This window comes from Pristis pectinata, chromosome 17, assembly GCF_009764475.1.
Source record: "Pristis pectinata isolate sPriPec2 chromosome 17, sPriPec2.1.pri, whole genome shotgun sequence".
In the NCBI taxonomy this organism is placed as follows: domain Eukaryota; kingdom Metazoa; phylum Chordata; class Chondrichthyes; order Rhinopristiformes; family Pristidae; genus Pristis; species Pristis pectinata.
In genome coordinates, this window is record NC_067421.1 from 35,904,408 (window position 1) to 35,916,328 (window position 11,921).

An 11,921-nucleotide genomic window follows, 5' to 3' on the forward strand; every position below is an offset into this window, starting at 1 on the left:
TCTTCTCCCCCAGCCTAACCCTTTGCAAAGCTTTCACTCTGATCTTCTCCTCCCTGATTCCAGGATCAGTCCCCAGCAGAGGCCTCAGCTTCATTTCCCTTCATCCCATCTTAATGAATTCAGAGCCCAACATAATATTGGACCCTTCTCCATCGCCACCAACTCATTGAGCAGGATGTCCTCATGCCAAACTGTCAAACCTTTCCACCATCTCCAGAATCCCTATCCAACGCTATTCACCTTCTTCAGGTCTCTTACCCTCCCTAGATCTATTCATCGTTAACTGCCAACGCAACATTGACCATCACATCTTTTTCCACTGCCTTTACTCACTCGACCTTATCCCCCTCTGAACTTGCAGTACCCCAGGACCCCACAAGGGTGGGGCTGCTGTGGTGTGGTGAGTTGACCCCTTCCTCATAAAGGTCAAATGTCAGTTCTCGGACACCTCCTCCCACCTCCCACTGGACCATGAACCCACCACTGAACATCAAGCCATTGATCTCATTTCTTCCAAAGATCTCCCCTGAGCTGCCTCCAGTTTTGTAGTCGCCCAGTCCCACACAGCCCACTTCTACCTTCTCTCCAAGATACACAAACAGGAGTATCCTGACAGACCCATTGTTTCAGCTTGACTTTGCCTGAATTTATTTCTTCTACTTGGCTCCATTCTTTTGCCTGTTGACAAATTCCCACGTACTACTCATGCATAGAACATAGAATAGCATAGCACAGGAACAGGCCCTTCGGCCCACAATGTTGTGCGGAATCAATTAAATTAGTAATTAAAAGCTTATTAAGCTGGTTTCTTCTGCCTACACAATGCCCATATCCCTCTATTCTCTGCACATTCGTCTGCCTATCTAAGAGCCTCTTAAATGCCTCCATTATATTTCCCTCCATTACCACCCCCTGCCAACACATTCCAGGCACCCACCACTCGCTGTGTTTAAAAAAAAGAAAAAAAAAAGCAAACAAACTTGCCCTGCACATCTCCTTTGAACTCAGCCCCTCTCACCTTAAATGCATGGCTTCTCGTATTAGAGACTTTGACCCTGGGAAAAAGATACTGGTTGTCTACTCTCTATGCCTCTCATAATCTTATAAATTTCTATCAGGTCTCCCCTCAGCCTCCACTGCTCCAGAGAAAACAACCCTAGTTTGTCCAACCTCTCCTCATAGCACATGCCTTCTAATCCAAGCAGCATCCCAGTAAAACTCTTCTGCACCCTCTCCAAAGCCTCCACATCCTCCCTATAATGGGGTGACCAGAAGAGGTCCTTAAAACACATGCATAGAACATAACACCACAGTACAGGCCCTTCGATCCATGATGTCGTGCCAACACTTTATCCTGTTCTCATATCTATCTGACCCTTCCCTCCCACATAGCCCCCCATTTTTCTATCATTCATGTGTCTATCCAAGAGTCTCTCAAATGTCCCTAATGTATCTGCCCTCACAACCTCTGCTGGCAGTGCGTTCTCAATCTTAAATGGGAGATTCCATATTTTTAAACAGTCACCCACACAAAAAAAATCTTCTCACTCAATTGTCAAGACTTTTCAGGGTGTTTGGCATAGAACAGGCAGCATATCCCAACTCTGGGTCACCTGCGGTACAGCACTTCCAAAAGTGCAGTGCTCAATCAAGAGTTCACACTCTGTAACAGGACTTCAACACACTGAGGCAGAAGCAAGGGTGTTGCCACTAACCCAAGCTAGCACTATGAATGACTGAGGACAATTATCACTCTACCTCCCAAAACCGAGACCATCCATCACCGTAGAATAGGAGTAAGCATTACTGTCCTACCTGGCTTTGCTCTTCCCCATCAATTCATCTGGAGAAGATACTTTGATGTAAGTTTACAATGAGTTGTATCACTGATCAGACAATATTTTATCTCTGCAGGTTCCACTGGTGCCCTTGATTCCTGCTGTGAGTATTTTACTGAATGTGTTCCTGATGTTAAAGCTGAGCTTGATGACCTGGGTGAGATTCACTGTTTGGTTAGCAATAGGTATGATAACTTCATTCGAAAGCTCTTTTCTTTATTTTAAGCTTCTGTTTGGACAACTGCTTTCTTTTGCCAAGGTTGTGTTGACCTGATCATGGATTGGGGAATGGAGGCTACTGATGTCTCCTAACCAACTCCCTGATTTGCAAAGGGTTGTCACAAAGTTACATTATGTAAAATGGGTAATATATTGAAGGTTTTTTATCCAGAGGGTGGTTGGGGCTTGGAATGTGCTGCCTGGGGTGGTGGTGGAGGCAGGTACATTGGTCAAATTCAAGAGTTTGCTAGATAAGCGCATGGAGGAATTTAAAATAGAGGGATATGTGGGAGGAAGGGGTTAGATCGTCTTAGGTGAGGTTTCAAGGTCAGCACAACCTTGTGGGCCAAAGGGCCTGTATTGTGTTGTACTGTTCTATGATCCTATGATATGAGCAGTCACCTGTTACCCTTCAAAACTGCCTAGAATTGTTTTTACTTAACAAATGGCATCACAGAGTCATACAGCATGAGAACAGGCAAATCGGCCCACTAACTCTGTACAGACCAACAGCCACCAATTTACAGTAACCCTACAGTAATCCCATTTTTTTATTCTCCCCACATTCCCATCAGCATCCCCCCCCCCCCAGTATTCTACCACTCACCTGCACTAGGGACAATTTAGGAGGCCTAGTAACCTACCAACCTGCGCACACCTTTGGGATGTGGGAAACCCAAGCACCCAGAGGAAACCCAGGCTGTTACAGGGAGAACATTGCAAACTCCACAAAGGCCGAGGTCAGGACTGAACCCAGGTCTCTGGAGCCAGGAGGCAGCAGCTCTACCAGCTGGGCCACTGTGTCACTCCACCTGGAAAAGGCAGTGGAACCAGTTTCGATGGGAACTTTGCACAGGAATTGAATGGGAAAGGAAAGCTTTTCCAATGGAATTAATGCTTCTGCAGGGCTACACAGAAAAGACAGTGGAACGGGACTATTTGGTAATTCTTTCAGAGAGCCAACACGTGCAAATGGATCAAGTGGTTTCCTCCTTCGAGGGCACAGTGGTGTTGTGGTTAAGTTACCTGACTAGCAGCCAGAATTCTGGACGATTGATTTTGAGACATGAGTTCAAATCTCACCATGATATCTAGGAGACTTAAATTTGAGTAACTACATCAATAAATCTGGAATTTAATGGAAAAGTGACCACGAGAGTTTCTATGTCCCAACAACATACAGGTTGATAGGTTAATAGGCTGCTGTAAGTTGCCCACAATATATACGTGTGTGATAGAATCTGGGAGGGAGTTAATGATAATATGGGGAGAACAAAAAAGAGATTAGTGTAGGAACCGTCCATGTAAGTGGGTGTTTGATGGTCAGCATGGATTTAGTGGGCTGAAGAGCCCAGGTCTTTTAAAATTTTATTTACAGCGTGGTAACAGGCCCTTCCAGCCCAATGAGTCCGCACCACCCATTTTAAACCCAAATTAACCTACCCGTACATCTTTGGAATGTGGGAGGAAACCGGACCACCCAGAGGAAACCCACGCAGACACCGGAGAACGTACAAACTCCTTACAGACAGCGACGGGAATCGAACCCCGATCGCTGGTGCTGTAATAGCGTCACGCTAACTGCTACGTTACCATGCCGCCCCATACCGTGTCATACCATGCTGCATGACTCTGACAGTCCACTCTTAATCTAATACAATCAAACTGAAGGCTGGGTCCCATTCGGCTGTTTGGAGATCAGTCAGTGAGCAGCTTCAAATGTGTAATGTGGTAAAACTTCCTGCAGGAGATTCAAGCAGAGTTGGTGACCCTAATCTGCCATGGTGTGATTTGATCTTGCATCACCAATTTGTCACTCCAAGCTTTGGGGTGGTTTACTACTTCAAAGGCAGTACACAAATGCAGATTGTTATTGTTGAGAGAAACCAATGCCGGTTAACTTGAACTCGGAAGCTTCTAATGCCCTCTTGTCTGTTGAAAGGTTTCCTTGTCTATTTTGGCTACGGGATATGGCACAGCAAGGAAAACTTGAAGGAGCCCAAACCTCGGAATGTCAGCGCCCGTTACGTTGTGCTCCCCAGCGGCAGCCTGGTGGAGACGGTCCAGACTGTGCAACCAGAGTCGCAAGGCACCGCAGGCTTGGGGGAAGTGACTGAAGAAGAAGAGGGTAGATAGTATGGGCCTGTCAGCTTCGAGGGGAGATTCCCTTCAATGCTTGCCCCACCACCCTTCCTTCCAATGTCTCACTGTCCCAGGAGCAGTTGGGTAGAGCTGCTCCACACATTATTGGAATTGCTGGGGGTCTGGTTCTCACCACCCACTGCATCACTGTTTGTTTCACCCCCTGTGGTTTAAGTGCAGCTGCCACACGTACGTCCAGATTGAGGTAAAAGGAGCTGTTGACCAATTCCAGGTTGGTGGAACGGTCTCACCGCAAAGGGAGCCATTTCAGGCAAAGTCTTGGACAACTCTTGACGTGGTTGTTTGGGCAACCCACCCGCCTCTGGTTCAAGTCCCACTCCTAAGGCTTGAGTACATAAAATCAAGGCAGGTACACCAGAGCTGTCTATTAGTTGGGAAGTTAAACCCAGGCCCCATCTGTTCTCTCAGCTGGTTTTGAAGATTTTACTTTACTGTTTTGAAGGACAGGGGAGCTAACCTCAGCCACCCAGTTACACTTAATCCTCACTCAATGTTACTAAAAATAAATCTGGTCAATATCACTGCTGTTTGAGGGAACATGAACAAATTGGTTGCCACGTTTCCCATATTACAACAGTGAGCTCTTTTCTGGTGTACTTCAATGTCTGGAAAGTGAGATGGGATGTTGCAAACCTGAGGATAAAGGCACTGTGGAATTGCAAGACTTAGAGTCACAGAGTCATAGAGTAATGCAGCAGGGAAACAGGCCCTTCGGCCCAACTCATCCATGCTGACCAAGATGCTCATCTAAGCTAGTCCCATTTGCCCACCTTTGGCCCATATCCTTCTAAACCTTTCCTATCCATATACCTGTCCAAATACCTTTTAAATGTTATTGTACCAGCCTCTGGCTTTTATTCGCTTTATAGCCCCCAGTGTCTGAGTCCATTGACCCAATTTTCCCCTCTTCCCCCAACAGCAGAGGAGGGGAACGATACAAAAAGGGGGGGGGAGAAGGAAAACAATTTGGGGACACCCCTGTCCGCACTAGCTGTATATCGGGAATCAACACAATGTCACTGGTCGAGGCCATTGCAAGATCTTTTTAATAATGCATCAGCTCAATGGATTCGTATATTTTACAGTAACCATCGAATATCTGCCACATGATCCAGTTTCAAGGATTATAAATTGCCTGTTGATTATATAGCCTGAGAACTATTTCTGTCTTCACCATAGCCTTGCCAAACCAACCTATTCACCCTTGCATTGGTTGGCATTGGATGCTGTTCCCTACGGTGGGTTTGTTACCCACCAAGCCCCCTTCGAGTTAATTTGGCATTAAAAAGGAATGCAGCACAGGGAGCTTTCTGTATAGAGTGCCTTCCCTTCTCTTTATCACTCTCGTCTTCTATTTCATCACCAACCAACATCCTGCCTTGGTTCCATTCATCCTGCTCCAGCCTTGGACTCCTGGTCCTCACTGAGATAACATTCTCATTCATTTCCTTGGCTGTCTACATGTTCTCCTCCCTCTTTCATTCTCCCCCCCTTCCTCCTTTGACCCTCTGCACCCCTTCCCATCTTCCTCCACCCACAAATCTTCTTCAGATCTCCGGCTCCTTGGAGCTGATTATCTCTCTGACCTAAAATTACACTGTCTATTCCTGTTCAGTGCACTCCCATGTTTCTTCTGCTCTGTAACTATTACATGCAAAAAAAACTCAGAGGGGTGAACCACACTACACAGGCAGCCCAAAAGATTACAGCCTCTTAAATGACCTCACGCTGAATTTACTTAGTAGCAGTTGGACTTTGAGGCCTTAAAGGGACATAAGACTGCATATCAGCATAAGGATAATACTTTGTGTTATGAGCTTATCTGTTTTCCTCAATCAGCTTATCACATGCAGGCAGAAGCTTTGTATATAACGTGTACCACACATTAAATGTGATTGTAGTTCAGGTCAAAATTCTAGCCTCTTTCAGTGATTGGCTTAAATTTCAGAAGGTGGAGGGGAAACTTTGGATTACAAGAATCAAAGATATTGAGTTAAAATTCAATTACTTTTGTTAAATGTTTCTTAGATGTTATTTATATTTAAATCCTTCAACTCCACCGCGCCCCCCCCCCCCCCCCCCAAAGACTTCTTTTATTGCTCCGAGTCCAGGATCTGCTTCTTCCAAACAAAACTCAGGCCATTCACCACAACCTGTCTCTTGTCAGCTATTTGAAAGGCCTCTCCAATCAGTCCCACTCGCCTGAACCTCCCCCATTGCTCTGCAACTTTTGAAGTATTTATCCACTTCCCTTTTGAAAGTTGAGTAAAATAAACTTTGTTCATGATGACTCATTTTCCTTTTGCTGACTGCTTTACATTTGTGTCTGTTGTCCAACTGTGAGATTACCTCAGCTTGTTTGTTCCCCCTCCCCCTCACCTTTCTTTGATCTTCTCTGGGAGTGGTGTCCATAACCAGCCTGACCTGCTGGGTACGTCTCCCTGCTCTGCACTTCGCAACTCCCACATTCTTTCGTTTATGTCGAAGCTTAACTCCGACGAGTGCAAAAGGTTGCATTTTAGGAAGTTAAACTAAGGCAGGAATTACAGAGTAAATGGCAGGGCCTTGGAGAGTGTTGCAGAACAGAGAGGCCAAGGAGTACAATACATAGTTCTCTGAAAGTGGTGACATAGGTAGACCAGGTGGTGAGGAAGGTGTTTGGCACCCTTGCCTTCATCAGTTGGGGCACTGAGTACAAGAGCTGGGACATCATGTTACCAGCTGCACAAGACATCGGTGAGACCGCACTTGGAGTATTGTGTGCAGTTCTGGTCGATTAGATGTAGGAAGGATGCAATTAAGCTGGAAAAGGTGCAAAAAAGATTCACAAGGATGTTACCAGGACTGGAGGGCTTGAATTATAAGGAAAGACTGGATAGACTGGGGCTCTTTTTCCCTGGTGTGTAGAAGGCTGAGGGGTGACCTTATAGAGGTTTATAAAATGAGGGGCGTAGATAAGGTAAATGGTCACACTCTTTTTCCCAGGGTAGGGGAGTCTAAACCTCGAAGGCAGAGGTTTTAAGGTGAGGGGGAGAAATTTAAAGGGGACCTGAGGGGTAACTTTTCCACACAAAGGGTGGTGAGTATACAGAACGAGCTGCCAGAGGAAGTGGTAGAGGCAGATACAGTTACAAAGTTTAAAGGGCATTTAGACAGGTACACGGATAGGAAAGGTTTAGAGGGGTAGGGGCTGAAGCCAGAAAAATGGACTAGCTGAGGTAAGCACCTGGTCAGCATGGACAAGTTGGGTTGAAGGGCCTGTTTCTGTGCTCTATAACTCGATGAATCTATGTTCTTTTGTCTACGTTCTCATTCTCTAACAGTTCACATTCACTCATTGACCAGATAACCTTGTTTATAGCTTATCCCCATGGTCACTCCAATTTTACCCTACACTGCTTCTCTGCAGCTTAAGGAGCTGTCTTTCTTACCTTCCCAGCTCTGACGAAGGGTCTTTGGCCTGAAATGTTGACTCTGTTTCATTTCCCACAGATGTGGCCTGACCTGCTGAATACTTGCAGCATTTTCTGTTCTTATTTTACGCTTGTGTCTTCTGGTTACCTACCTGCCAGTGAAAATACTTTCTCCCTATCATACTGCCTGGTGATTCAAATTTTGAAATGGGCTCTTCTCCCAAAAGACAAGCAAATCCTCTTTTAAACTCAATAATAACGGGAATGCCAACTTCCACCTTTCTTGCATACTAACTGTGCCAATCTCAATCTGTGCTGGTCATATGTTAAGTAGCTGACCTTATAATGTCACATGAGGTTTGAACATCAGCAATGTTGACTGTACACAAGTACACTGAGTGGATAAATCTCCTTTTGCATCAGTTCTGCACTTACTCAGTTTCCTCAGACAAGACCAGGAGATGTTTAGTCCAGGCTTCATCCAGCACACATGTATTTACAATAACTGATGGATATATTTTCTTATATCTGACTCGTAACAACTGACCCCTTGTTAAGTGGACACAACTAAACACAGAGCTGATTATGGCAATGCCTGAGGTCTGAACTAAATCTCATGATCAGCATCAGTGCTCCCATAAATTGTTACTCACATTCAGGAATGAATGAGTTCCACATTCAAAAGTTTCGGATTACCTTAACCCCTTGAGTCCTCTTAACAGACAACTATCATAAGATCACCATCACTTGCTTAAAGGTACCCTTGTTCATCCACACTATCGTCCTGGTACCAAACACTGCTGAGGCCAATGCTCTCTCAAGGAGTCTGAATAGATCCAGTGGAAGAAATGGTCACCTCCTCTGCCTTTTTATTTGTAGTTCTTTTTGTTGGCATCAGGCGGCATGCTCTTCCTCTCCAATGAGTCTCTCACCTTCAACCTCTTCCTTCATTGTGATAATGTTTCCTTTTTCTAGATATTAGGGCCTTTGATTTTCTGACCCTCCCGTTCAAGTCTCAGAAATCCATCCAAAGTTCACCCAAGTCCTCACTGTACAGAGCAGTCGTCCCAGCATCTACACCAGCTCATTCTCAAGCCAACAAATTGCTCATCGGTTATAGTTTGGCGTCAATCAAACTAATTTGAATTGATGGCCTTTATCTTGGTTTCTCCTTATAAACTTGAATGTCTTTCATTTGTTTGAGAAGTGCTTGTTCAAGTCACCTAATGGCCAGCAATTTGATAATCCTTAAGTAACTATTGAGTGTAAAGAGGATCACTTCTGATCATATAATGTGCCTCGATGCCTGAGTTTTAAAAAATGCTTTCTTTCTTTCTCGTAACCAAATGCAGTATTTGTTGTTTGTCAGATCCAGCTTGCTCTTATTAAAATAAATTTATCGACATCCCAAATTGTCAAGCCATAGATTTCTCCTCTAAACTGAAACAGCCCACGTTTGAGGCTTCTGAGAGTCCCTGAGCCTGAAGCTCCAGTTACCAGGCTTTGGTGTGTAAAATGTTTGAATCAGTACGTGTAGGAAAATTAAAACCTTTAGAGGGGACTGTAGGGTAGGGAGTGAAGGTGAGGGGTGGTATGGATAATGGATAAGTAAAGCAAACATTCGGAGGAAAGCTAATGTATTTTTTAAAAAAAACTAAATGGGAGGTAAAGGTTACATGGACAAGGAGAATAGAAAGTAAAAAAAAATGTAGGACAAAATGGTACATGGAATGTAGGAGCTACCATGGATTTGAGGCAACAGGTTTGCAATAGGGAAGATAGGCAGTGCAATGAGATTATCTATCTGAAAAACAATGGTGTTGGAGGAACTCAGCAGGCCAGGCAGCAACCGTGGAGAAAAGCAGGCAGTCAAAGTTTCAGGTCAGGACCCCTTCTTCAGGACTGAAGATTGGAAAAGGGGAAGCCCAATATATAGGAGGGTAAGAGATAGTGATACCTGCATCTACCTATCACCACCTTGTGCCCACCCCGCCTCCTGTCTTTTGTCCATCTGTTACTGCTCTGTTCCCTCCTATATATTGGGCTTCCCCTTTTCCTATCTTCAGTCCTGAAGAAGGGTCCTGACCCGAAACGTTGACCGCCTGCTTTTCTCCACGGATGCTGCCTGGCCTGCTGAGTTCCTCCAGCGTCATTGTGTTTTTCATCTAGATTCCAGCATCTGCAGTCCTTTATTTCTCAAGATAACCTATGTCATGGCTACATAACTCTCAAAGTAAATCCTATGACTCCCCTATTAAATTCCTCATAAAAACATTTCACTCCCCAATTCCATTTGGATTGAATTTCAGAGTCAAACTTCCAGTAATTCCCAACTCTGTGAGCACTTTCCCTCCTCATAAAAAGGAGTGAGACCTCTCCAATTCTCCCCCAATCTCCTTAAATGATACGTGGTGGCAAACATGTATTTATATTTTTGTAGCATAGGATTTTTTTTTAAAAAGGAAGTGCTTTGCACTGCACTCTTATGTACATGTTATTCTTCGCAAGATTGTAACCTGCATTTCTGTCGCAATTCTTGTCAATGCTGTATTTATTTTGGGGACAAAGTTCTAATTTGATGAATAAATGTTCTGGAGCAGCAGGTTTTATTGACTATTTGATTTCATTGCCTTATCCTGTTTCTTGATTTTTATGGGCATTTTTTTTCTCAGGGGCCATTATCCAGTTGTGGGCCCAGACGGTGGCCAGTGACTCCTTCTTAAGCAGTCCCTCAAGGTCGAGGGTGACTTTTTCTACTCCAGTTGTGTGGGTTCTGAGATGGCCAAAGGGTCTTCTGCAGGATCCGCAGACACGGACACAGGTGGCGGAGGCGGTGCTTGGTGGGGTAGGTGGGTGCATTCCTTCTGACATTTCCCATTGAGGTCTGGGTGCCCCTGCTGAAGTTTCTCTAGGCTATCCTGCAGCTTCCCCAGTTTGTCATATGCCACATATTCGTGAGGACGATACAATATTTTTCCTCAAGGTTTTGAGAATATCCTTGACCAGTTTCCTATGTTCTCTTGGTATTCTCTTGCTGTGATGGAGCTCAGAGTAGACTGCCTGTTTTGGGATGTATTGAGGAAGACACGTGGATGAATTCCTTTAACAGGGGTTGGCCGTCACTAACCAGCCACTACGCGGACTGAACGGTGTGAGGTCTTGGTCAGGTGACAAAGGGGTCTAAGACAACCGCAGACTAGGTGCTTCTGCAGAGTTGTGTATGACTGCCTGCTGGCACAGATGCAAGTACATACACAAACACAGTCAACACACACATACGTGAACACATGCACACATATAAGATATCTTTATTAGTCACATGTACACCCAAACACACAGTGAAATGCATCTTGTGCCTAGAGTGTTCTGGGGTCAGCCTGCAAGTGTCGCCACGCTTCCGGCGCCAACATAGCATGCCCACAACTTCCTAACCCATACGTCTTTGGAATGTGGGAGGAAACTAGAGCACCCAGAGGAAACCCATGGGGAATACGTACAAACTCCTTGCAGACAGTGGCTGGAATTGAACCCGGGTCGCTGTCGCTGTAATAGTGTTACGCTAACCGCTACACTACATCCTGTTCACTTTGGTCATGACCCACCACACATCCACCAAACAACTTTCAGGACTTCTTGAGGGAATCATTTTTTATCCCATGTCTGTATCAGGAGCACTAAGGGTAGTGTTGGAGCCCCATCCCCTACTTTTGTTACAGCTGACTGAACATAATCATAGGATTTGGACTGGAGCCTTCATTCTTGGGGTAGGGGCCTGTGGTACAAGCCTCTGCTTCCTCAACATTCGACAAACAATTCGACTGTGGAGTGCGCCATACGTGAGTCTAATTAATCTCATTCCCCACCCCTAGCATCTATCCACATGCACATACATGTAAAAGTACGCAGATGGCAAATCCACAATGGCTTTTCGTTCAACTGTGGGGCACTAAAGCCAGATGGCAGTCCTTCAACAGCACCCTAGCTAAGAGAACTGAACATTGGGGTAGGCCATTCAGGCTTTCGAGATTGCTCTACTGTCAACATTGTCGGAATTTTGTGAGATCCATTGGTTCCTTGTCCTTTATCCTTGATCGGGAAAAATATGTTGTCCTGGGATGCTTTGAATCTTAATGGAGCTTTTACTCATTGGAAGGTGCATTTCACTCCCAATTTCCAGAAGTATTGAAGAAAAAAACACAGATTGGGTGATTGCTTCGTCGAGCACCTTCGCTCCGCCTGCTGCAAAAGCCAGGACGTCCCGGTAGCCAGTCACTTCGATTCCACACCC

General features: G+C 45.1%; 1 protein-coding gene across 4 annotated transcripts in view; it reads left to right on the forward strand.

Moving 5' to 3' along the window:
- Positions 1–10,415, forward strand: part of slc7a4 (solute carrier family 7 member 4) — a 34,717-nt gene extending 24,302 nt beyond the window's left edge. For all 4 annotated transcript variants that reach the window (XM_052032245.1, XM_052032247.1, XM_052032246.1 and 1 more), the window contains 2 exons: positions 1,915–2,023; positions 4,000–10,415. In XM_052032245.1, coding sequence (XP_051888205.1) covers positions 1,915–2,023; positions 4,000–4,193 — 303 coding nt within the window. In that variant the 3' untranslated portion in view covers positions 4,194–10,415. The remainder of the gene's footprint in view (positions 1–1,914; positions 2,024–3,999) is intronic.
- The last annotated feature ends 1,506 nt before the right edge of the window (positions 10,416–11,921 follow it).